The sequence below is a fragment of the Tenrec ecaudatus genome, chromosome 6 (genome assembly GCF_050624435.1).
Source record: "Tenrec ecaudatus isolate mTenEca1 chromosome 6, mTenEca1.hap1, whole genome shotgun sequence".
In the NCBI taxonomy this organism is placed as follows: Eukaryota; Metazoa; Chordata; class Mammalia; order Afrosoricida; family Tenrecidae; genus Tenrec; species Tenrec ecaudatus.
In genome coordinates this window covers 131,297,219-131,324,888 of record NC_134535.1, presented here as the reverse complement: position 1 = coordinate 131,324,888, position 27,670 = coordinate 131,297,219, and the positions used below count along the sequence as shown (strand labels likewise).

Below are 27,670 nucleotides of genomic sequence, written 5' to 3'. Positions count from 1 at the left end.
ACTAGAGGAAAGTTGAATGTTTCATCGTTGCTACATCATACCCTGACTGGCTCGTTTCCTCCCCGAGACCCTTCTGTAAGGGGATGTCCAGTGATCTACAAATGGGCTTTGGGTCTCCACTCCGCACTCCCCTTCATTCACAATGGTATGATTTTTTTGTTCTTTGATGCCTGATAACCTGATCCCATCGATGCCTCGTGATCACACAGGCTGGTGTGCTGCTTCCATGTGGGCTTTGTTGCTTCTCAGTTAGATGGCCGCCTGTTTATCTTCAAGCCTTTAAGACCCAGATGCAATATCTTTTGATAGCTGGGCACTATCAGCTTTCTTCACCACATTTCCTTGTTCACCCGCTTTGTCTTCAGCGATTGTGTCGGGAAGATGAGCATCATAGAATGCCAGTTAAATAAAATATAAAGTATTCTTGCATTGAGGGAGTACTTCAGTGGAGGTCCAATGTCCATCTGATACCTTAATACTAAACCTGTAAATAATATGCACATAGATCTATTTCCCCATCCTGATATCAATATATTTACATATGTGCATACCTTTATTTAGACCTCTATAAATGCCCTTTGCCTCCATTTAAGAAGTATTTTCAAAGGCAATGTTAAACCATGGTGCTAGAACAGATAAGGTCAATGGATAACTAAATTATTGAAATTCATTCTGAAGATGATAGCTGAAATGTATTAGACAAACAAAAAAGGATTGAAATGACCATAAAAACTTCAGTCATTGACTTATTTTTGTTAATGGCCTTCGACGGGTTTTCTTTGATGGTGTGCTCCTCAGCATATCTTCACCCAGTCACAGCAACAACAAAAAAAGCGCCAATCACAAAACGACAAAGAATGTGTGAGTTCCCTTATATAGACAGACAAGAACAACCAAGTGTGTAAAAAAATGTATTAGTGGTAGAGCGGCGGTTAAGCACTTGGCTGCAAGGAGCTCTGGAGGCAGTGGCTAATGCATATTTTTTGTGGCAAACTTGATCATCTTTATTCCTGGGTATTTTAAAGTCATTTTATTGAGGCTTGTACACGTCTTATCACCATCCGTACATCCATCCATTGTGTCAAGCACATGTGCACATTTGTTGCCGTCATCATTCTCAAAACATTTTCTTTCTACTTGAGCCCTTGGTATCAACTCCTCATTTTCCCCCTCCCTCCTTGCCCATCCCCCCCCCTCACGAACCCTTGGTAATTTATAAATTATTATTATTTTGTCATGCCTTACACGATCCGACGTCTCCCTTGGTGGGTATTTTTCCTCCCCGCAGCTTACCAAAGTTTGAGATGTCGTTTACATGGATTCATCAGTAAATAAGCACGAGTGCTGCAGCTGGAGCTGCGTTGGGAAGCAGTGACTGAATTCCCTTGGTTTGTGGAATGTAAAAACAGCTTTATGGAGATGAATTTACATACAAGAGTGAACCCGAAAGTACTGCTGCAACATTATAGAAACCTTGGTTAAACAAAATTATCAAAATGTGAAGCTGGGGAGCCAAGAATGAGTACAAAACTGAAGAAAATGTTCTGAAACGATGATGATGATGATGATGATGATGGTAACAACCCTTCTTGAGGTGATGGAAGGATTGTGTGATTTGTGAATTATGTGCCAATAAAACTGTTGAGGCAAAGTGTAAAGCTGCTGCTTCTCAGCAGCCCTCATGTAGGAGTCTCTGCTTCTGCAGTTAGTATTCCCTTCTCTGTAACCCTCCCTGAAGAATCCATCCGGTGCTCTTTGATTGACTCCCACCTTGTCAAAATGACAGGTCGAGCATCCCGAGTACCTCAGATTGTTCTTTTCAATGTTCTTTGAGTTTGGAGAGCAGAAGGAAGCCTGAGGGGGATGGTCAGTACTGTGGAGGGGGGAGGAAGACATGGTGGTTTCCCAGGGAAACTCTCCTAGGACAGCCCTTGCTACCCTTGAGCAATGAGCAGGTGTGTTGTCACAGGAAAAATTCCACAATGCAACTTCCCTGACTTTTTTTTCTCACCATGCCATGTTCATTTGTTTTTGTTTTTAAAAACTTCTTCATAATAAGTATCATCCTGTGTTCTTTGAGAAAATCCATCTAACTTACCTCTTTAGAATTTCAAAACACAGTCACTTTTAAGTACCTTCTGCACTGACCTCTCTTTCTTGAAGAGAACTAACTGGCTTGGCAGATCCCTTCAAAAGCACTATTTTGATTGAATTTATTTTTTAAGGCATCATCACGAGATCAAAGCAAGTGTGTTACTGAGAGAACTTCTTTGCAGCTATCCGCTGATCACAGAGACGTGTAAATACGGTTTGTTAGAAATCTGTACATGTGTACACGAATCCCAGTAGCAATACTTTTTGACTCGGCCTTGAACATCTGACTTTTCATACTGTACAATTATGAAATCATCTCCACAAGACAATGATTATATCCCAAACGTTTCCTTCTGCACCCTGGTAATCCATTTCCTCCCACCCTCAGCCAGCCACCAGTCTGCCTTTTGCATGACTAGTTTGCATATTCCAGAATCTCATGTGACTATAATCTTATATTCTTGCTTTTCTTTCAATATCTTACAATATGCCCTGTCCTTTGGGGGGGGGGGTCGGGGTGCTGGCTCTTTCACACAGTGCTATTGAGGTTCACCCTGTTGTGTGTGTAGGCAGTTCTTCTGTCGTTGAGCAGTTTTCCATAATTCCTTGATCTGGTCACCTGCTGCTAGACCTTTTTGATTGACTCCAATTTTGAGGTTCTATAAATAAGATGCTATGAAAATTAGGTTGGAAGTTTTGTGTGGACGTATGTATGGAGATCTAGGCTGGAATGACTGGATGGGATGGAATGGTAGGTCTTAAGTTTGACTTTGTAAGAAGTTTCCAGACTGTTTTTCAAAGCGGTTTTACTGTTTCACATTCTCCACAGTAGTGTCTCAGAATCCAAGTTCCAAGCCCCTGTGCTCACCAGCACTGACTGACTGCAGTGTCATTCTCCTAGTGGTGCACAATACTGAGCATCTTACCGTGTGCTGCTTGGATATTGGGTATCTTCGTTTGTGAAATGAATGTTGAAATCTGTTGCCCAGTGTTTAATTTGATTGTTTATCCTCTTTTTAACCCATCAAGAAATTCTTTAGCTATGTTTTGCAAATATTTTCTTTCTTTCTTTTTTTTTTTTAGCATACCAAGTTTGTTTTTTGGAGGTAAGGTTTAAGTTTTGTTTTTGGCTTAAGAATTTTTATTCATTTTTCTTTTTAGTATGTAAATTTAAGTCAGCATCAAACCTACAGTTTTTCTTCCAGAATGTTAGTCAAATCTTTGATTAAGCATGAGTAACCAAATCAATTTAAGAATTTAAAATTGTTCAGGTTTTTTTCAATAGCTTTATCTTGAAGTAGACCTTTTAACTTGCTTGTAACGATGCTACATTCTGATCTTTCACACTATTCTGATAGGTTGTGTTGAGCTAAATTTATATTTATTTAAAGTTCATGCAGGCAGCTGGTCCCTAAAGATTTACAGTGATGGATTGCTCTACCTTAAAAGACTCCGTTCTCTTGTAAACTGCCCTCTTTGCCAACCCACATTGCCATTCGCTGCCTTTACTGCCCTCTCCCCTGTGTCTTACCTGCAGTTGATATCTGAGAGGGAAAAGTGCCATTTGTGGTTATGAAGAAATCATAGCAAAGGAAACACTTGCTCGAGTTGCTGTTTGACAAGCGATGGGCTGCTCACTGCCTTCTTTTCTGCGCGTCTTCACTGGCTGAGGTTTGGCAAAGACACTGTTTACTCTTCCAACTGCCCCAGGAGGGGCCGGTTAGCCTCCTGCTTCACCGGCCAAATGGCAGCTTAGTGCTGATTAGAGCATCCTTATTATCTGGCACAGTGTAGGAGGTAGCAGGAAAGGCTGCCTGGTTGTTGAGCCGCAGTGGATTTTGTATGACTGGCGGCTTGATGAGTTGACTGTCTTTGCTGGCTGAGAGAACTTGCTGTGAATGTTGGAAGTGTGAAGTGGTCATAGAATCTAGGGAGTCCTTGGTACAATATCATTTCTTTCACGCAGGTTAGCAGAATGGTCTGTTGGGTATAGCTCTAGATTAGCCATCCCAACAATGAATGCTCTTCCCTGGCTATTATTAGATCTTGGGCAGACTTCTTTAGTGTTTCATACCATCTCTGTTCCCTCAAAGTCCTGTGGGTATAACGGAGATGATAGATCGAAGGGGCTGGGAGCCTCGTAGCTGTTTAAATGGAGCCATCCCCTGACTGGGAAATATCGGTTAGCAAATTCTTACCTTGTTTTGCTTTTCCTTCCAGTTTCACTCCTTCATCTGGGTGATTTTGCTTTGTCTCACTCTTGTCTGTTTTCTGTTTAAGACTTAATACATGTGTCTGTATGTTTTTAAATTTTTTAATCAGCTAAACAATTGCAATCCAAGTACAATTGACATATGCCCTTCACCTGGATTCATCCATAATTAACATTCATTTTTAGTACCTCACCTTTTAAATTTAACCTAAAGAAAAACGATAAGACTGAGTTTCTGTATATCCTTCACCAAGCTTTCTCTACTGTTAACATCTTACGTACCTTAGTACCATTTTTCAGAACTATTAATTGGTTAATTTGTTAATATCAAGCCTTATTTGATTCTCCATGGAGTTTCTATTAATGTCCCTTTGGAGCCCAGCACCAGGCCAGCACCCTGTAGTGTAGTTAGTTGTCTTGTCTCCTTAGTCTTTTCCAGTCTCTGTCAGTGCTTTAATCTTGCTTCATCTTTCCAGAATTTGATACTATCTAAACAGATTGCTTGATTATTTTGTACAGTGCCCCACAGTTTGATTTTTGTTCATGATTCAATCCAGGTTATACACTTTGAGCAAGAATACCACATATGTGACTCTTTGTCTTTTTTTTTAGGTTATTTATTTATTTACATCTGGACTGTTTTTATTTTTAAAAATCATTTTTTGGGGGGATCTTACAGTTCGTATTACAATCTACACATCAGTTGTATCAAGCACATTTGTACATTTGTTACCATCATTGTTTCCAAAACATTTTCTTTCTACTTGAGCCCTTCCTATCAGCTCTTCCTTTTTCTCCTCCCTCCCCACTTCCCCCTCCCCTCTCACCCTCGTGAGCCCTTGATAATTTATAAATTATTTTTATTTTCATATTTCACACTGTCCGCTGTCTCCCGTCACCCACATTTCTGTTGTTCATCCCCCTGATTGGGGAAGTTATGTACATTGATCATTGCAATCAGTTTCACCCTTTCCCCACTACCTTCTTCCTATCCTCCTGGTATCACTACTCATTGGTCCTGAGGGGTTTATCTGTCCTGGATTCCCTGTGTTTCCAGCTCTTATCTGTACCAGTGTACATGCTCTGGTCCAGCCAGATTTGTAAGGTAGAACTGGGGTCATGATAGTGGGGGGAGGAAGCATTAAGGGATTAGAGCAGGTGTCCTCAAACTACGGTCCTCAGGCCACATGCGGCCCGCTACGTGTTTTTGCCCTGTTTTGTTTTTTACTTCAAAATAAGATAGGTGCAGTATGCATAGGAATTTGTTCATAGTTTTTTTTTTTTTTAACTATAGTTCAGCCCTCCAACAGGTCTGAGGGACAGTGAACTGGCTCCCTGTTTAAAAAGTTCGAGGACCCCTGCATTAGAGGGATGTTGTGTGTTTTGTTGGTGCTGTATTGCACCCTGGCGGCTCGTCCCTTCCTTGTGACCCTGCTGTGAGGGGCTGTACGCTTGTCTAAAGATGGGCTTTGGGTCTGCATTCTGAACCCTCTCATTCACATTAAAATAGTTGTTTGTTTTGGATCTTCTGCCTGATACTAGTTTTGTCCACATCTCATGATCACATGGGTTGGTGTGCTTCTTCCATGTGGGTTTTGTTGCTTCTCTGCTAGATAGCTGCTTGTTTAACTTCAAACCTTTAAGACTCCAGACACTATATCTTGTAATAGCCGGGCACCATTAGGCTTCTTCATCACATTTGCTCATGCACCCAATTTTGTCTTCAGCGATCGTGTTGGAAAGGTGAGCATCACAGAATACCAGGTTGTTATAATAAAGTGTTCTTGTGTTGAGGGAGGACTTGAGTAGAGGCCCAATGTCTGTCTGCTACCTTAATAATTAACATAAATGTATGCACATAAATATTTGTTCCTATCATTATAAATATATTTACATATGTGCATGGCTATTTTATACCTCTACAAATGTCTTTTTTTTCTTCAGATTTCTCCATATTCTTTTCTTTTTTTACATTTTATTAGGGGCTCATACAACTCTTATCACAATCCACACATATACATACATCAATTGTATAAAGCACATCCATACATTCCCTGCCCCAATCATTCTCAAAGCATTTGCTCTCCACTTAAGCCCTTTGCATCAGGTCCTCTTTTTTTCCCCTCCCTCCCCGCTCCCCCCTCCCTCATGAGCCCTTGGTAATTTATACATCGTTATTTTGTCATATCTTGCCCTATCCGGAGTCTCCCTTCCCCCCTTCTCTGCCGTCCATCTCCCAGGGAGGAGGTCACATGTGGATCCTTGTAATCAGTTCCCCCTTTCCAACCCACTCACCCTCCACTCTCCCAGCATCGCCCCTCACACCCCTGGTCCTGAAGGTATCATCCACCCTGGATTCCCTGTGCCTCCAGCTCCTATATGCACCAGTGTACAACCTCTGCCCTATCCAGTCCTGCAAGGTAGAATTCGGATCATGGTAGTTGGGGGGAGGAAGCATCCAGGATCTGGGGGAAAGCTGTGTTTTTCATCGGTATTACCTCACACCCTGACTGACCCATCTCCTCTCCTAAACCCCTCAGTGGCCGACACATGAGCCTTGGGTCTCCACTCTGCTCTTCCCCCTTACAAATGTCTTTTGCCTCCTAGTTCTTTTCTTTATTTCCTTGTACTTTCCTCCTGTCCCATTATCATGTTTGGCCATCATTCCTCTCAGCCACAGTGCATTTGATCGAACCCTATCATGCATCCTATGCCCTGTCCACTATTGATTTTAGATCTCTTCTTGTTCCCTTGTCCCTAGGCTTGTGGCTCCCTCCCCCTTCCCTTTCCCCTCTCTCCCTCCTTTCCCCTGTCCCCACTCCAACCGCTGGTCCCCTTATTTTCTACTCTCCCTTCTTCCTTGGTGCAGCCTCTAAGGGCGGTGCACGATGCAGGCATGTCTTGTGGCTGGCGATGATAATCATAATTACTTAGCTAAGGTGGCGCCTTCCTGGTTTCTTCACTGTCAGGTTACAGCTTTTCCCTGGTTATCAATAATTAACTTGAGGAGACATAAAATACCCAATGTCACCAAGTTAATTCCTGTACTTCACATCCCTTTATAGGGTTTCCCAGGTGAAATCTGTAGGGAGCAGACAACTTCATGTTTCTCCCTTGGAATGGTAGGTGGGTTTGAACTGCTGACCTTGTGATTAGCAGCCCATTGCCTAACCCACAGAGACTATGCAGATACTCCTGTTTCTTGTTGCATTTTTGTCTAATGGTGATTTTCTGTTGTTCCTTTTTTCTTTTTTAATTGGATGTTTTGTAACAAGCACTGCCCTTCATTCCCATTTATTCATATGCTCTTGAACTCATGGACACTGAGAGAAGTGTTAGTAAGCCCTCAAATTGCCTCTGACCCTCAGCGACCCCATGTGTACAGAATAAAACCACTCTGTCATGTTCTCACAGCTCTGACTTTTCGGAGGCAGATCACCAAGCTTGTCTTGCAAGGCACCTCTTGGTGAGTTTGAACTACCAATCTTCCAGGACCTTAACCATTTGCACCACCTGGGGACTGCTAGAAAATTGTGACTCCTCCCACCCCTCCCATGCCTACTATCCTGTTCCTATTCCCACATTATTTCAGTCCTCCAAGGGCATGCTTCTGTGTAACCACAATAACCTGTGAGACATGTAACATTAGTATTAGTTCATATTCAGCTTTCCTGACTACCTCCCATAATATTTTATTTATTCCGTGGGTGTAGTGTGATCCACAATTCAAGGCCTCTATGTGAATCTGGCTCCCAGTAGTCTCTTACATCCCCCTTACTATAACCTAAACCAGCTCTCCAGCTCTGTTGTGTTTGACTGTCCTTCCTGATACTGACATGTTGAACAGTCAAGACAGTGATTTTGCTGCGGTTCCCTGCACTTGGGTTTGTTTCTCCCAGAGTAGTTGAGGTCCTGCATCTCTGGCTGGAGTACCCTGACATTTGAGCCGTCAATATGAATCCGTGCTTCGTGTCGAAGGGCATCTGACATCAGTTTGTCCCATCACAGATGGTGTTTACCACTTGGTTAAGGTGATGTTTGACCAATTTCTTCCCATTTTGTTTAGTTGTCGTAGGACCCAGTGGCATTTCTTGCAAGAATCAATGAGTGGGTGAGCAACCTGGGGCACAGAAGCTGTTCTGCTCTGCTCACCAGGTTGGTGGGTGAGGGTATGAGAACAGACTGCTGTTTGGCAGGCTGGCTGGTGGGCAGGGGCATGGTCTGATGGGCAGGGGGTGTGTCAGATGGGTGAGCGGGATGAGAGGGCACTCATAGCTGGTCTCTGGGTATCAGGAGAGGGGTTTCTGCTGCCAATGTTCAGGAAGTGGGTAACGTGTTCTTCTGGTCCCCAGGTATGGGTGCTTGGAGGGAGCGGCATCTAAGTACAGACGGACTCACCCACAGTTGTACCTGACCTTGAGCAAGAGTAGTGCACACAAAGGGAAATAGCTCTCAGGAGAATGTTAGCGGGAGCTCCCCCTCCCTACTGTGCCCAGGCTGCCCTCTCCTCCTTGCACTTGGTCAGGATCACATCTCAGTTTCCCTGCTCTGTGGGTGCCAGGATTCCTGGAGCTGCCCGCCTTTTCCCTGTGCTTTCCATCAGATCCATGGCACATGGGTGTGTCCTCTGTTTGAGGTCGAGATGCTTTGATGATACCATTGGTTTAGTTTGTGCATTGAACTTGCCCAGGCTTGATGAAAGGAGCTAATTGGTGTCTAGCTACAGCACTGAAGACACACCTGGTTTCTTCTCTATTAGAAGCGTTTAAGAAAAATGTTTAGGAACTTTGGTTGCAAGTTTTAGCATTATTCAGGGTGTTTTGGCTTCAGTGAAAGGGTGATTTTCCCCCTCAGGCAAGAGGAATCCTGTTTGATTAAGTGAAGAATAAGTTGGAGAAAAAGCATGCAGTAACTGACAATACTGATACATAACAATGATTTTTTCTCTTTAAGTTATTCTTTCCAACATGATGTTCATGTGTGTGCATGTGCTAGTCATTTCATATAGAATGTTTTCAAGTTATTCTAATACCCACTAAATACTAACACTAGTCACAAAGCTAAAATTCAAAGAGGTGAATGGTAATACAAATGTTACGGAAAAAAGGAATATATTTAGGAGAAGCTTCAGGGGACCAGAGTATATTAAATTTTGCAGTTGTGGGCATGTATTCATTGACTCATTTGGTCATTCATTTCTGTTTGGAGCTGTGGGAATGTAGATGATTGATTAAATAGCCCACAATGTTAAAACATAAGGGACTATAGAGGGGCTGTTGAAGAAGCAGCAGGCCCTCCATGTTTGGATTGGAGGCATTAAGCCTCTGTCTGTGTTGCTAGGCAAGAGGAATTTTGAAGATGGTGTCCAAGTCCCAGACCACTCGCATCGCCCTTTCAGATCTTGTACACGTGCAGCAGGGAAGTGGTAGATGCTTTGGGATGGTTGCTCCAAATCCAGCAAGGCCGTGCTTCCCTGTGTAGTCCTGGAATGTGTCTTCTTAAAATAGGAGCTCGTATTTCCAGTTTTTCTGGCATGAAGCTCCTGGTAAAAAAGAAATTGTAATCCAAACAAGAAACCTTTCACTGCCTGACTTGTTTCATACTTTACCTTTTCCAAGAAAACTGGGTCACAAAATAAAACTCTACAATAGGAAATTGTCAAAAACAGGAAAGGCTTCTGAGAGACTGAAAATATTCAGAAAGTTGGGTTTATCCATGAAGACGAGTCAGATTCAGTCTTTGTTACTGTTGTTCTTTTGTCCCATCAAACAAATCAGTCTTCTGGAGGTATTAACTCTGGTCTGTTGATGCATACTTAACAGTCTTCGTTGGTGGCTGTCATAACAAGCTTTATTAATGGCAGATTTAGGAGAAAGTGAAGTCGCTTGCGCACATCTTAAAGAGATCAGTAAGATCCTATGTCTAGTTAAATGCTCCTGCTCCAGAAGCAGCTCTAACAGAGAGAGCGTAGGCACGATTGTCAGGTGCAGCTTAGACTATGGAAGACTCGGGTCTTTCTGCTTTCTAACCTTGTGAACAAGTCTTCTGTACGGAACGTACAAAAGGTTAAACCTTCTGTAAGTCTCTGTTTCTTCATCTTTGCATTGTGAGAAAATATCGTTCTTAAGCCTTTTTTTAGGTTTGCATTTTGTAATAGTTTTATTGACATATCTTACACAATCTGATATACATTCACATGCAGTTGTTGTTCAATCCCATTGAGTGGGGTTATACAATCATCCGATATTATCAACTCTCCTCTCCTCCCTCCCCCCCCCCCCACTCTCTTTCCATATCCTTAGGGAACTGTTACTTGTGTTACTGTTTCTGCAGGGTTCGCTAGACTTTCACATACCAAACACTCTTAACTATGCAAATGAGCACAGGCAAATCTAACATGGTCTGTGAGGTCCAACAGCAGGACTAAAAGGATGTGGGTCGTGTGCTTGGCAGGGGGTCTGGGTATAATGAGTCCTCATCTGTGGTTTAGGAGAAAGACGCTCCTGCTGCACGGGGTCTGTTCGGTGTCGTCTTCTCCTCTGGGCACTGGGCTCCTCCGGGCTTCTGAGGAGCGACTCGCATTGAAGATGGCAAGTCCTCTCACTGCCTCTTGGTGGGCAGCATCTAAAATCCGATGTTTCCCCTGAGGCACAATTATTCCCTCCAAATAGCCCCAAGAAGTAGTAGCTAGATGAGCAAGCTGAAGTTGACAGGATTTTAAAGGCTTCTGCTTTTTATATTCCTTCTCCCTGTTATCTTTTCAAAAACAGTGCCTTTGAAGATGAGACCGTGAAACTTCGGCAGCAAAAACTTGATAATCAGGTGAGCAGAATCTCTCTCCCCTCCTGAGATAGCGGGACAGCGGTAACGGTATGATCTTGACGACGCGCCTCTGAGCCTTGCAGGTCCATGGGAAGAAGACGGGAGAGCAGAGGGCCCTGATGTTTTGCGCCTTAAGCATTGTCTGGACTTAGTATGTGCTTCCTAAGCCAAGGTTTGGGCAGTGGCCTTGGATTTGTACATAAAATTAGCCTTGGGTTTGTAATCACTGAAAATTCCTTGGTACTATGCTTAAGAATTGGGAGAATGTTAGCATCATATTTCTATGTAGTAATTTAGTTCTGCTGCCTTAACTACCCTACTACACTGTAATTTCATCAAACTACAAAATGCAGATCTGAACATGCTGCATAGCTGCTTAAAGACCTCCATTGCCTACGGAATAATTTTCTTGATGGCACCAGCCTCTTTTCAGTTATACTTTTATTTCTTACCATTTCTGGATTTGTGTTTGTCCTCTTCCCAAGACTAAAGCACCATTAGAACAAGAAGCAGTTCTGTTTTTGATGAGTGTTATACCAGAAGTTCCTAGCCTGCGGCAGGGCACATTAACTGTCTGAGTGAACTATTTTTGTGTTGTTACACACTGTGACCTCCGTGACCCGGCCGTTTACCAGCACACACTACTTTCCAGCACTGTTTCACATGGATAATTCCTAATCCAGAGACTGTCAGGGCACCCTTTCCATGGTTGTGGCACCGTTGACATGCCACAGGTGAATATAAGTATCTCAAAAGGCCTTGCTTCCTTCCTGTTGTTGGGTGAGTTCATAGACATCTAACCCAGTAAAGTTGCTTCAAAACTGGAATTGTTTAAAAACAGGAAAGACCCCAATCCCAACTATGTGGACAGTGCCCCCTCTCTGCAGAAGAATTCACCTCAGAGGATAGCACTGAAGCTACAGCTCAAGGAGAGGGACATGTCTGAGTGGAGCACATCCTGGCCCACCAAGCGCTGAGGACGATATTCTTGCTCAGAGCAGCCAATGTACAGAGAGGACCATAGGGCTGAGCCCAGCACGAGACATGATGCCCTTTACTGACCCATAGTGTTACAGGGGACAACACTGGGGAGACTGTGTGAATTGTGCCCGATCTGACCCCACCACACCAAGGTGAAACACTAAGGGTGTGCAACAGGATAGCAAGGGGAGCAGAGTAATGAAACGCCCAGAAAATACCAAAGATAGACTGTTGGGCCAGGGCATGGTACCCCATCAAACTCTACGGGAAAACACTTCTAAAGGTCAACAAATAGACCTTGAACTATTTATAGACTTTTTTTTTCTCATTTTTTTGTTGTTATTGTGTTTTCTTTTGTTGCTATTTTTTGCTCTGTCTTGTTTTTGTGCATATTATTGTCTCTCCTTGTCTACCTGGATAAGATAGGTGGGTAAACAATCCGGAGGAGAAAATGGGACCAACAGTTGGGGTAGGGATAGCATGGCAGATGAGGAGGTGGGGGAAAGGAAGTGGGTGTTAACAAACCCAGGGACAAGGGAGCAACAAGTGATCTAAAATTGATCGCAAGGAGGGTATAGGAGGCTTGGTAGGGCTTGATCAAGGATAATGTAACCTAGAGGAAATTACTGAAACCCAAATGAAGACTGAGCATGATAGTTGGACAAAAGGAAAGTAAAAGGAAATAGAGGAAAGAACTAGGAGGCAAAGGGCATTTATAGAGATCGAAATATAGACATGTAGATATGTTTATATATGACAAAAGGGAAATAGATCCATGTGCATATATTTATAGTTTGGTATTAAGGTAGCATATGGTCATTGGGCCTCTACTCAAGTAACTCCCTCAACACAAGGACACTTTGTTCTATTAACCTGGCATTCCATGATGTTCACCTTCCTGACAGGATCGCTGATAACAAAGTGGGTATATAAGCAAATGTGGTGAAAAAAGCTGATGTTGCCTGGCTATTAAAAGATATAGCATCTGGGGTCTTAAATGCTTGAAGATAAACAAGCGGCCATCTAGTGCACATGGAAGAAGCACACCAGCCTATGTGTCAGGCATCAAAGACCCAAAATAAAAAATCCTATCATTGTGAATGAGAAGGAGTGTGGAGTGGAGACCTAAAGCCCATCTGTAGGCATTTGGACATCCCCTTACAGAAGGGTCACAAGGAGGAGATGAGCCATTCAGGGTGCAGTATAGGACCGATGAAACATTACAACTTTCTGCTAGTTCTTTATTACTCCCCCCCCAACACTATCATGACCCCAATTTTATCCTACAAATCTGGTTAGACCAGAGCATGTACACGGGTACAGATGAGAGCTGGAAACTCAGGGACTCCAGACCAGATAAACCCCTCAGGACCAATATTGAAAGTAGCAATACCAGGAGGGGAAGGGGAAGGTGGGGGAAGAAAGGTAGAACCTATCCCAATGATTTATATATAAGCCCCTCCCAGGGGGATGAACAACAGAAAATTGGTTGCAGGGAGACATCGGTTAGTGTAAGACATGGGAAAATAATAATTTATAAATAATCAAGGGTTAATGAGGGAGAGAGGCAGGCTGGGGGTTGGGGGATGGGGATGAGGATGAGAAGTTGATACCATGGGCTCACATAGAAAGAAAATGTTTTGAAAATGATGATGACACAAATGAACAAATGTGCTTTTCACAATGGATGGATGGTGATAGAGTTGTAGGAGCCACTAATAAAATTATATTTTTTAATTCATGGAGAGAGAATAATAATGATTCCCCTAAAAAAGAAAATAATGTTCTAAAATTGTGATGATTACACAACTCTTTTAACGTATTAGAACTCTTGAATTGTGTGATATGTAAATTATGTCAATAAAACAAATTATTTTAATAAAGAAAAAATGGGGAAGAAACTACTCTTCCATAAATCATGGAAAGAATCTGATTAAATCTTAGAAATATATGTTGTAAGAATAATGGAGAGAGGACAACATGGCTGGCCCCACTATGAGACATGATGCCCCTCAGTGACCAAGGGCGATACAGGGGACAGCACCGGAGACACAGTGTGCAAATTGCACCTGACCTGATCCCACCACACCGAGGCAAAGCAAACTGTATTTAGAGAGAAATGGCTACAGAAATGTAGGTTGTTTCTTTTTCTTTTAATATAAAGTCATCCTAATGTTATAATGCAAAAAGCATGTCTTCAGTTCATCTATGGAGTACAGGTAGTCCCCAACTTAGGACGTACTCGAGTTACGAAAATTGACACTTGAGGATAGACAGTATGGTGTGCTAGTACACCTTCTCATTGGTGAGACCGTTGGCACAGTGAGTATGCCGTGGACTACTGTCACAGCCACGAGTTGCTCTTGGGAGAAAGGTGCGGCTTCGTCTTGGAAACCCCCAGGGCAAGTTCTGCTCTGTCCCAGAGGTTCGCTATGAGTCGGATGGACTTGATGGCATTCCATTTGGTTTGGTTTGGCTCATTAGAATATATACTTGTACCTTATGTAATGTTCACATGGATCTATCTGTATGTTTATAAAGATATAATAAAAGCCAATAATGAGGGGAAATATTGAGGCCTTTGACTTACGTCAGAACCCATTTACCATGAAATCATTGGAACAGGATCCAGTTTTAACTCAAAAACTACTTGTTATAATAGGCCATTTGTGTTCCAAATTTCATATATAGCTAAAATTTTCTAAAATTTTGAAGGTAGCCTCATTTTTTGGGGAATTTTTTATTGAGAATACTATATGTGCTATATATGTTATATAAATTTTGAGACTTTTATAAACCTTTATTAGCATAGATTTTAAGAATTTTTGTATTTATATAGGTAATAACATAGGTAAAGAGTATGAATAATTAAAAAAAAAAAGGATGTTACGTGAAAAGTTAAATTTTCCACTCTCAAGTTGGCTATTTTTTACCAGAAGAGGTCACTGGCTTCTAACATATTCTTCAGTTCATACAAAGATATAAAATCTAAATCGAGAATTTATTTTTTATTACAGGAAAAAGATCCCTCTGGGTTTCGTGTATTAACTTTGTGTTAAATGTCAGAGATGCAACCTTGAGCATTCCAATGTGGTTACCTCAGTGCAAAAATGGTTCTAATGATGTGGCATTGCATGAACGCCAAAGACAAAATGGGTACATAAGCAAATGGGTTGGAGAAAGATTATGGTGGACAGCTATTAAAAGACAGAGCTTCTGGTGTCTTACAGGCTTATAGTTAAACAAGCAGCCATCTAGCAGGGACGTAACAAAGCCCACATGGAAGAAGTACGCCAGTCTGTGTGATCAGCCCAATCGATGTGAAAAAGTGTGGATGTAGTTGAGATCCAAAACTCACCTATAAGATAATTGGACAGTCCTCGGAAGGGCCACGTGGAAGGGATGATAAATCCAGGGTGTGGTATAGCACTATGAAACACATAACTATCCTCTAGTTCTTTAGTATTTCTGTTCCCTTACAATTAAGGTTTTGATTTGTTTTATCTCATTAATCATGTTAGATTTGATGTTCATTTGTATATTAAGATCGTTCTGTACATGAAAGTCAAGATAGATAACCCATCAGAAACAGTAACAGGAGTAATGGTTCCCTGAAGGTATGGGAAAGAGAAGAATAGGGAGCTATTAGGATTGATGACTGTATAGCCCCATTCAGTGGGATTGAACAACAGAATTAGATGTGAATGGATATAGTGTGTAAGATATGGGGGGGTGGTATAAGGGTTCCTGGGGGGTCTGGTGGGGTGAAAGGGGAGCTGATATCAAGGAGTTCAAGAAGAAAGAAAATGTTTCGAAACTGATTGTGGTAACAACTGCAACACTGCCTGAAGTGTTGAACTGTGGAATGTCATGCTGTCTGTGAGAGCTCCCAATAAAATGAGGGTACTGTTGTTGAGTTGGAGAGTTTTGTCGTGTATATATTTGCCACAATTAAGAAATATAATTATATGAATAACAATTAGTACAAGGAAGACGAAAATCTAGAACTGTGGTGATAATTGTACAACCTTTATTGATATGATTGCATTATTGAATTGTATGACATGTGGATAAAGTGCCAATAAAACTTTGGAGGGAAAAAAGGAAAGTATGAGATTACCCAACAAGGGTAAGGGAATTTCCACAAAACCATGCTGAGTATCCAGGTGTGTTTGTGTATGGTTTTCTTTGACCTAATGTTATTAAGGTTCATCCGTTTTGAAGCACATGTCAGTACATAATTTATTGTTGAATAAAATTCCATTGTGTGGGTACGCACATTTAATTTAGTCACTAGGTAACATTTGGATGTTTCTAATTTTTCTAATACTATGTGGCTATGGATATTTATAGTGTATAGGATTTTTGTGTGACCGTGTTTTCACTCCTCTTGGGTAATATACGTAGGATTAGGAAAGTTGGGTGGAGAAAGGAGAAATGAAAAGGGGTTGCCATCAGTTAGTTGACCACCTCACACTCCGTAAGGGGGAAGGAAAAGCAGACTTGACGTCAGCATTACCAGAGGCAGATTTCTGCCTGGTCAGATATGCACCACTTTCCTACCAATTCTGACAAACTGCCCCTCCAACCCCATTCATCAACATGCCACATAGCACACACAGACAGCACTCATGATTATGGGGTTTCTTACAGACATTAACAGGTTACAGAAGCTCAGTTCATTTGTGAGGACAGGACAGCCTCTTCTCAGTGGTGCCTGCAGGCAGGGCACTCTCTGGTCTTTGACCTTTCACTCACGTGGCTTGAAGTTCTTTTAAGACAGCCAGCAAGTGCCCAGAGGCCCTGCCTTCTGTGGCAGCCTCTGTCTAGCTCCTTGGGTCAGCAGACCTGACCCCAACTATAATGAAAGGATGCTGCCCTGTGATGTAAGGTGGCCCGCTGGGCAGCGAATGATTGACGACGGCTCTCTTAACCATAATCTTCCTTACTCCCGCCAAACGACTCGTTTCTGATAGGTCTGAGTAACAAGCTGGAGCTGCGCTGATGAGCTTGTGTGTTTCAGCTGTGAGCAGTTGCGACAGGGTTAGTTTTCACTGCCATCTCCTGCATATAAAATGAGCCGTCTCAGAAGAAGAAAGGGGGTACTCTCTCACTAGGGGCAAGAGCAGAGCAGAGTAGAGTATGCCCTTTGGACGGAGCGATCCAGGAAAGAGCAGCAGCGCAGAGGAGGAAAGGGCAGTGGGCTTTGCCGCTCATGAAGCAGGTGCAACGCAGTGCTTTCAGACTGGAGTTGGAGTTGTGGAGTGGGTGTCTACAGTGCATTGAGCGAGCTAGGCTTGATGGGACTTGATCTTCAGATGGAGGCCTGTGGAGGAGTGGTGTGTTTCTGGGCATTTCTTGGCAGCTTTAAAAAAAATTTTAGTAACACTGCCCAAGCAGGACAGGACAGGAGACCGAGGACTGGAGACCATTGCTGGACAGGGCAGAGACTGCCCTGACCGAACACCTTTATTCTGAGCATTTCTCACCTGAGTTATACCTGTAACCCTGTAATTGTGAGTCCTCTGAGTGTTGTGTGGCCATTGCAGTGAATTAATGAACCCAGCTGACAGACGAGTGCCGTGGGAGAGATGATATATCAGTGACCTTTGCCTCACAGAGATCTGCCTTGGAGAATGCTGCTGTGGAATTCAATTCCCTCCCTGTGTGCAGCTGTTGGAGGTCACACATCAACCCACGTCACTTGCCACTCTTTACGGTAACTGCCAGACAGTTTTCCAAACGGCTGCATTATTTTACATTCCACCAGCAATGCAATGGTATCCTTACTAACACTTGTGTTATATGGTTTAAATTAGTCCTTTGAGGACAGATGAAGTGGCATTTGGCATAGTGTTTGCTTTGCATTTCCCTAATGACTAGTGATATTGAGCATCTTTTATGTATTTAATGGACATTTTTCCTATCGTAAACAAAACTTGTATTGTGAATCAGGTGAAGGCTTACATTTCAGATCATCAATTGTGTGTTCAACAACTCAAAGGGTTACTTGTCCTTTTATTAGGTGCTCTGCTAACATAATTGTGATTATCTTCACAATGGTCGTTATGGGTTAGGCTGCTGACCAGGAGCTTAATTCGAAACCACGGGGTAAAGATGAGTCTTTCTACTCACATAAAGTGTATCGTGCAGCCTTGGAAACCCACAGAAGGGCAGCTGTACCTTGTCTTGCAGGGTCTCTGTGAATGAGAATTGACTTTGTGGCAGTGAGTTTTTGTCTTTTGTCATTTTATTGGGGGTTCATACAACTCTTATCACAATCCATACATACATATATTATGCAAAGCACATTTGTTGCCATCATCATTCTCAAAACATTTGCTCTCCACTTAAGCCCCTGGCATCAGCTCCTCATTTTTCCCCTCCCCGCTCTCCCTTCCCTCATGAACCCTTGATAATTTATAAATTATTATTTTGTCATATCTTACTTATACTGTCTGCTGTCTCCCTTCACCCACTTTTCTGTTATCTGTCCCCCAGGGAGGAGGTTATATGTAGATCCCTGCAATTGGTTCCCTTTTTCTACCCCATCCTTCCTTTATCCTCCCAGTATCACCACTCTCACCATAGGTCCTGAAGGGATCATCATTCCTGGATTCCCTGTGTTCCAGTTCCTGTCTGTACCAGTGTACATCCTCTGGTCTAGCCAGATTTGTAAGGTGGAATTGGGATCGTGATAGTGGGCCAGAGATGGGGGGAGGTTGAGAAGAAAGCATTTAGGAACCAGAGGAAACTTGTATGTTTCATCATTGTTACACTGCAACCTGACTGGCTCGTCTCCTCCGCGCAACCCTTCTGTAACAGTATGTCCAGTTGCCTACAGATGGGCTTTGGGTCCCCATTCTGGATTCCCCCTCATTTACAATGATATGTTTTTTTCTTTGATACCTGATACCTCATCCCTTCGACACCTCATGATCACACAGGCTGGTGTGCTTCTTCCACGTGGGATTTGTTTCTTCTGAGCTAGATGGCTGCTTGTTTATCTTCAAGCCTTTAAGACCCCAGACACTATATTTTTTGATAGCCAGGCACCATCAGCTTTCTTCACCACATTTGCTTATGCACCTATTTGTCTTCAGCCATTGTACTGGGGAGGTGAGCATCATGGAATGCCAGTTTAATAGAATAAAGTATTCTTGCACTGAGGGTGTACTTGAGTGGAGGCCCAGTGTCTTTCTGCTAACTTAATACTAGACCTATAAATATATACACATAGATCTATTTCCCCATCTTCATATATATTTATATATATATGCATGCCTTTATTTAGACCTCTATAAATGCCCTTTGCCTCCTAGCTCTTTCCTCTATTTCCTTTGACTTTCCTCTTGTCCCACTATCATGTTTGGCCTTCACTTGGGTTTCAGTAATTCCTCTTTGTTACATTACGCTTGATCATGCCCTATCAGGCTGCCGACACCCTCCTCACCATCGATTTTAGATCACTTGTTGTTCCCTTGCCCCTGGGTTTGTTAACCACTTCCTTCCCGCATCCCCCTCTCTCATGTCCCCCTGAACCTTCGGTCCCATTGTTTACTTCTCCAGATTGTTTATCCAGCCTAGCTTATCTAGATAGACCTGCAGAGATAATAATATGCACAAAAAACAAGACAGCAAAACAAAGCAACAAAAGAAAACAACACAACAAAAATAGTAAATAGCCTATAAATAGTTCAGGGTTTGTTTGTTGACCTTTAGCAGTGTTTTCTGGTCAAATCTGATGGGCTGCCATGCCCTGGCCCCAAAGTCTATTTTTGGTATTCCCTGGGGACTTCATTGTTTTGCTCCCCTTGCATGTTCTGTTACATGCTCTTACTGTTTCACCTCAGTGTGGTCGGGTCAGATCAGGTGCAATTCCTGCATTGTATCTCCAGTGTTGTACCCCGTAGTGCTATGGGTCAGTGAGGGACGCTGTGTGGGGCCAGCCCTATGGTCCTTTCTGTGCATTGGCTGCTCTGAGCAGGGATATCACCCTCTAGGACCTGGTGGACCAGAAAGTGCTTCACTCTCTCTTCCTCCTCCTTCGTTTGCTCCCATGTGCTCCCATCAGACATGCCCTCTTCCTGAGCTGTAGCATCAGCGCTGTCCTCTGAAGGGAATTCTTCTGTGGGGACGGGTAGTTGGGATTGGAGCTGCCCCCTCAGACCTCTCTATTAGTTCCCTGCTTCAGGCGACATAGTTAAGCGTTGTTTTTAATCCATAGAATGGATTGCCTTCTTTTTGGAATGTTCCATTTGCCATTTTCTTTCTTATCCTAGGCCCTGATTTGTTTGACTTCTGTGATGTAAAATAAGAAAAAACCAAAACTTACTATTCTTTAGCTGATTAAAACATGAAAATAATTTGGTGTTTAGAGGATAAAAATTTTTGTTCCTTTACAGAAGTAAGAAAATCTGGAAAGCATAGAAAATTAGGAAAAGAAAGTAATTCCTCATATTCTGCCATGTGGTGAACACTGTCGCTATGCTCCATTCACCCCTAACGCATATGTTCATATATTTTAAACTTGTTTTGGAAAATATGATAACTACTGTGGTTATTTTTAATAGACCTGAGTCATAACCTTAGCTTGGCCAGCACCATATTATTTGATTTTAAATAGACTCTTATATACCATATGTACTGTATAAGCCGACCCGAGTATAAGCCAAAGTACCTAATTATTACCTGGGAAACCAGAAAAACTGATTGACTCGAGTATAAGCCTAAGGTGGAAAATGCAGAAGCTATTGGTGAGTTTCAATAATCAAAACAAGTGAAAATAAAATTACTAAAAATGGAGACATCAGTGGGGTAATGTATTTAAATATTTATTTTTAATTAAAAACAAAAGGACAACAAGTCATTTAACATTAGTAAGCCAGCACAGTAAGTGGAACATAGGTTCAACAAAAACAATAAGGTATCAACAATGATACCAAGTTAAAACGTAAAGAGTTAAAATCCTTCAAAACTGTATTCCTCATCATCATCCGTATCTCAAGGCAGAGCTTCAGCTGGTGTGAGGTCATCATAGACGCTGTCCTCACTGAGATCGCCGTCATCACCATCACCGCTGTCATTTTCATATAAAGCGCAGTCTTCACTGTCATCCATAGAATTACTAATACTACATTTCTGGAAGGCACGTCGCACCATGTCTTCTGGAATGTCTTCCCATGCATTTCGAACCCACTTTGCTATTAACTTGATGTCAGGCTTCATGAGATTTCCTCCTTTTGTTAGTCTTGGGTTTGACCAGATGACATCCTTTCATGCCACATCCTTCACACACGGTCTTTAAAAGGCTTATTCAAAGATACATGTCATAGGGTGGCTCTGATTGGTTAGATGTGAGTAAACAAACATTCAAAGTCCTGCAGTGTCTGCAGGGCTTTGAATGAACAAATGAACAGCTGAGAAGCAAGATAACAGGCGAAGCAAGATGAAGCAAGATAGCAGGCGCTGGTCCCATTACCTGGGGGGGAGGGGCAGTGAGATGTTACACCTCGCTGGGGTACCACTGACCCATGTATAAGCCAAACATTTTTTTTGTGCTGAAAAACTCGGCTTATACACGAATATATACAGTAGGTATTTAATAAATACTTATTAAAAGAGTGAATGAATCTTTGCTCCTCGCCATGCCCCAGTTTTCCCAATTTTAAATGGAGAAAAAAATTTGCCAGAGGTTTGATGAGATAAACAACGTGGAACTGTTTTACGGGCCTTGGTCATATCATTACTCTCCTGTCAATAATGTCACCTACTGTTTTTCAAGAGAGCCCTGCTGGAGAAGAAGCAGAGGAGAAAACGCCTTGAGCCCCTCATGGTCCAGCCAAACCCCGAAGTCAGGCTCTGCCACCCAAGGCCAAGAGGCCGAGAGGAACAAACTCGATTAGTGGAACTTGATGCCCTTGGCAACGATGCCATCCTTCATGGTGGGTATTGAGGCGGCATTTCTAACATGGAGGGGTCGGGGGATAGTTTTCACAAGTCGAGTGGATTCTCAAATAGGCCAAAGGGACACTTTTGCAATGTTAGCCAGGTACTTTCACCCACCTGTAATCATCATCCTGTGGTTCTCTGAGTTAGGATGAAAGCAGTGTTTTAATCAGTGCAGGATAGTACAAAGTTAATCCATCCTGGTCCTGTGGTTTTAGATGCCAAATCAACTAGTCCAAAACAGCCTGTTTGAGGGGCTTACAGTCTTAACAAGGAGCCCTGGTTTATGGGTTCAATAGGTTGGTGGTTTGAGCCCTCCCAGTGGCTTCATGGGAGAAGAGACCTGACAGTTGGTTCTGTAAAGATCACAGCCACAAAGCCCCAATGGCGGCAAGGTCCCCCCAATCTCAGTGAGCCCGATGAGCTGGAAGAACTCAGCAACTACAGTAACACAGTCTTAATGGCAAACAGCACTTGTCTCTTTATTTTTGGGCCTATAGGTATTGATGGTCCAGCTGCCTTCCAGAAGCCAGAGACCCAAGATTTGGAAACCAAACTTCACATTCTCTCAGTCGGCTCTTCTGCTACAGAAGAAGATACCGACCAGATGGTGGATGAAAAAAGCACGACGGAGACGGCTGCGAAGCCAGATCTTCCGGAGATTCTCCAGAAGCATGGTGAGGCTGGGCAGTGACCGGAAGGCCCTTTGTCTTCTGAAGCGCCTCCTGTAGTGTCACTGTTGCTTAATATTGATCCGGGTGACTCAGAATTGCTCGTAGTCTGGCTGAGGGCTGTACAGAGATGACAGGAGTAAGCGTTTTCGATGTCTGAGTGGCTGTTGTCAACAGTGGAGGAGCTGGCCAGCTCAGAGTGCCTGCCAACCGAGTGTTTTATGTACTAGGGAAATAGAGAGAGATGGTCCTAGAGAGGTGAACAGGCTTCAGATACACGCGCGTATACTCAACGCGTGCGTGCACGTGCACAAATACATGTGTATACTTACCAAATTCATTGCCATAGAGTCAGGGCTGACTTAGACAACTGTGTGTGTTTGTGTATAGCATTATGGGCCATATTAAGGAATTTCTACTTTATTTGGAGAGTATTGGGAACTTACAAGGAGTTCTATGAGCAGGTATGGACTGTGGAAATAAGACTGTAAAGAATGGATTGGAGGATGGCAAGTGTGAATGCAGGAAATCTGGTTAGTGCATGGGTGGTGTGGTTGATGACCTTGACCTAGAATTACAATACAGCATGATGTTTACAAACATAAAACCCATGGGAGAAATGGCATCACTGTCATAGAGCAGTGAGAAGGAAGAAGACTGGCTTTAGGAGGAAGCAGTGATTTTAATGGGGTGGGGAAGGGTACGCGTCTGCTCATCTTGGTACCAGCTTTGGAAGCAGCTGCAAACTAGCATTTTGCATGTGTGCTGTGTGTCAGGTACTTGACATACTTTATCTCATTTAATATTTATGACAGTTCTTTTAAGAGATCTGTGCACATTAGACTCTCCAGTTCACAGAAAAGAAAATTAGTTCTCAAGAGAGCTTACATAATCTGTCCTGGGTCATACTGCTGGTACAAGAGCTTCTAGGTATCAAAAGCCATCATGTTTCTGAATGTTGGGGCAGAAGACAGAAGTGCACATTGTAGCAAAGGCACAGTAGTGAGGTGAATTAGACCATAGTTGTGGAGCCAGCCTCCTTGGGGATCCATCCAAAGCAGTAGTTTCAGGAGTTCAACGATGCTGTTTCTGGCTGGGAGAGGAGCAAACAACTTATTTTGTTCTCTGCCTCATTTTCTCTCTCTCTAATATGAACATCATTGTGGCATTTCCCCATGATAGTAACAAAAGAAAATACAAGGAGACACAGTTGGACAAATAGGAGTTGGAGTAGAAAGAACTTTGTATTTAACCAAAAGTGAAATTACCAAGTCATCTCGCTTCCTAATGTTAGGACTAGATTTTCTGATTCTTTCTTTAAATTTTCTGATTCATAGCCCAGTTCTTTATCCCTTCAGAACCAACTTGTCTCCTTTGGTCCAACCCAATTACATGCCTGCCGTATTTTTTCTCAGAACTACCCCACTTTTTTTGTTTTATATTGACATATAATTCAGTAGTTCAATCATATTAAGAAGAGTTGTGTAATCATTACCACAATTTTTAAACATTTTCTTCTTTCTTGTAGTTATTGTTGTTAGCCTCCGTCTCCCCCTGGCCATGTCCTCAGGTACTTAATAATACAGTTACTGTCTCTACAGATAAATCTATAGGTTTATCTGTCCTGGATTTCATATAGACAAAGATACACAAAACAAAATCAAGAAACACATTTTAAAAATCTAACAATGACAGAGTAAAACAAAAACCTCAATTGAAAAGAAATCAGAAAAATATTAAAAACTGGAACAAGTCTAAGATGGGTTAGACAAAAAAAAAAAAAAAGATGGGTTAGACAGGGAGATCACACAAGTGTTACATTGTCACCTAAGTGCATCTGCCATAATGGACTATAGGTGGTCCCTGTCTGACAGCGAGGCTGTTCGCTGAACTAGTCAGGGGAGTTCATCAGAGGCTTGCTGGGGCCACCCTGCAAATGGAAGCCTGTGTTCCACTGTCACCTGAGTGCTTCAGAATTGAAGCTTTGCTAGTGTTACTATTCTCTCCTAGATTTGAATTTTTTAATGTATAATTCCTAGATCACACACACTGATGTGCTTTTTCTGTGTGAGCTTAGTTGATGCCTCACTTGGATGTCTGCTTGCTTCTTTCAGAAGTCAAGCACCATCTGATTTCTCGCTGCACTTTGCTATCGCACCCGTATCTTCCGTGATGGCTCCATGAGGGCTAGTATCAAGGAGGGCTGTGTCATAGAACTAGTGGGAACTAGTGTTTAGTGGCAGGTGATACCTCTTGCATCCAGGCACGTTGCGTCATAAACCCTATTCAGAGGTCTCTGATTAAATTTTACCAAGTGACAGTTTCATAGCGTCTGTCCAATTAGGCTATCCTAAAGGTTCGTGAGAACTCTTCGACCTTCATCCTCAAACATTCATATAGACTGAGTTCTTGGTATGAAAATAACACTTGACAACACAGTGCTGAGCAAAGATGACCAGATCGCAGTCATATCTCAAGTTTTCTGACTTTTGGCTGCGAAAAAAAGATAGCTTACGCACCGTGCAATTTATACATCGAGCGTACATGATTTAATGTATCTGGTATGTTTTTCAGATTTCTGCAAATATCACAGTCCATTTTAGAGCATCTTCATTATCTCAAAATGAATATTGTATCCACTGGCCATCCTCTCCCATTTCCCACCAACCTCCACTCCCCCAAAGCCTCTAAGCAACCTCAGTGTACTTTCTGTCTCTGGGTAGGCCTGTTCCGGGCCTTTCATGCGAAAGGTGCAATGCTGGGTTCTTTATAATGTGCTTCTTGGACTTAGCATTGCATTTTCAAGGTTTACCCATGTTGTAGCATGTATCACTACAGCTCCCCCTTTTGTTATCAAGTAATATCCATTGTATGGGTATGCTACATTGTTTCCATTCCTCAGTTGATAGGGATCGGCATTGTTTTTATGTTTTAACAATTGTGAATGATGCTGCCATAAACATCCATGCTGGGGTTTTGTGTGGATAGGCACACGTGCATCAGGAGATCATGGAATCTTGAGTGAACTTTTTGAAGCCTCATGTTTCACTTCAGATCGCTTTTGAAACTGCAGTGTTTGCCTTGTCCAGGGGTGCCTTGCAGTAAAACCACTGTCGATTTAATGGTGAACTGTGGGAAAACGCTTCATAGATAGTTGATTGAATGTGAGCAGGAAGTGGCTTGAAGGAAAAAGTCACACTCCCGGGCTTTACATCTGCTCGTTGAATCCATGATTTTCAGGTTATTTCAACTATTTTATGAAGGATGACTTAGTATTATCAGGGGAGACAAAGGGAGTTTAGTCTAGGTCCTAGCTCTGCCTCTGCCGTAGGCGGACATCTCTCTCTCTCTTAGGCCAGACTGGTGAGAGAAGCGGAACTAGCGAAGCGAGCGTGTGTGTGTGTGTGTGTGTGTGTGTGTGTGTGTGTGTAGAAAGGCTCCTGATCAAGGACATGGCTCGTGTGTGTGTGTGTGTGTGTGTGTGTGTGTGTGTGTGTGTGTAGAAAGGCTCCTGATCAAGGACATGGCTCACAGACTTGGAGAGGGGAGCAAGTTCCAAACCCGTAGGTGAGGGGTGAGGCTGGAGACTTGTGTCTCTTAGGTACAGGGATGAATGAGGTCAAGATCGGCAGGTCAGATGGCACAGAGCAGATGAATCCAGGGTTGGCAGGTGAGACTGCTGACAACTTCCAGGATTGACAGGCAATACTGCAGTCCACTGGCTGAAGTGCCAAGAAGTGGAGATCAGCGACCAGCCAGATGCAGGATCCAGACCCGGCAAAAAGCAAACAAGCTTTTTCACAGCATTCACTTATATTGGAAGCAGGCCACACCCCAGAGGAAACTTCCTTTCAATTGATTGATTATAACAGACCTTATCATTGTGGTGATTACACTGTTTGTTCCTTTTATTGTTGATGGTAGTTCACTGCATGGCTCTAGCACAATCTCTATCAAAATAAGGCTAGGGAACCTTTTTTTGTCTGCCAAGGACCATTGGGCATTTCTAACATCATTCACAGACCATGCATTTAATCGTCAACCATTTCATTAACCCACCCCACGTGGTGCTGGAGCTGCCTCTCTTGGTGAGGTGTGTGATGTCAGTCACTGGGACTGATGGTTTCTAGGGCCTTCTGCAGCCGTCGGGCCGGGCATTACGCGCCCCTGATTTAAATGACGGACCCTTGGGTTGGTTTTCGGCTTTGCCGCTGCAGTACAGCTGCGGTGGACATTGATGTGCACACTTGTATGGTCATGCTTCCTTTCTCTTGGGAAGCCACTAGGGTTAGCAGATACTTGTTTACATTTTTAACAGAGATGACGTTTTTTAGGAAGAGAGATGGTCAGTTGTTATGAAATAGACATAACTAGGAATAACTGGGAAAGTTGTAAGCAGGAAACATGAAAGTGTCTTTAGTGTAAAACACTTGCTCCTCATTTTCAGACCAGGCTTGACAAGCGCTCTGGTGGCGGACTTTGGAGTCCCCTGAAGTTACCCACAGGGGCAGTTCTACCCGGGCATACCCCGCGGGGCCCTGAGAGGCAGAGTGGATTTGCCGGCCGTGAGTTCGGAGTTGACTGACAGCTGCTGACAGCGCTTGCTTTTCTGCCAGGTCTCTTAGGCAGTTTAAACTTCGATGAGGAGGAGACCGATGGGGAGGAAGAAGGAGGGAAAGAATTAAGATCACATTCACCAAATTCAGAAACACAGAGACCCACTTCTGCATCCAGCCAGAAATCAACCACAGTACGTAACTCTGAAATGCCTTTCTTTGAACGGATTTGACTCTTTCCTAAACTTAGCTTCAGTATTACGTACCATTACTGGTGAGGGTCCCTGGTGAGGCTGCCTCCCTCTCTTCCTGTTTACCTACTTCATTACTCTCGCTAGTCCCGTCTTTCTTTAATGTCTTGATTTCCCCTCATTTTGCCATAAGAC

General features: G+C 42.9%; 1 protein-coding gene across 1 annotated transcript in view; it reads left to right on the top strand.

Moving 5' to 3' along the window:
* Positions 1-27,670, top strand: part of TULP3 (TUB like protein 3) — a 69,087-nt gene that overhangs the window by 27,689 nt on the left and 13,728 nt on the right. The window contains exons 2-5 of the mRNA XM_075552206.1: positions 11,077-11,128; positions 21,894-22,053; positions 22,558-22,734; positions 27,345-27,478. Coding sequence (XP_075408321.1) covers positions 11,077-11,128; positions 21,894-22,053; positions 22,558-22,734; positions 27,345-27,478 — 523 coding nt within the window. The remainder of the gene's footprint in view (positions 1-11,076; positions 11,129-21,893; positions 22,054-22,557; positions 22,735-27,344; positions 27,479-27,670) is intronic.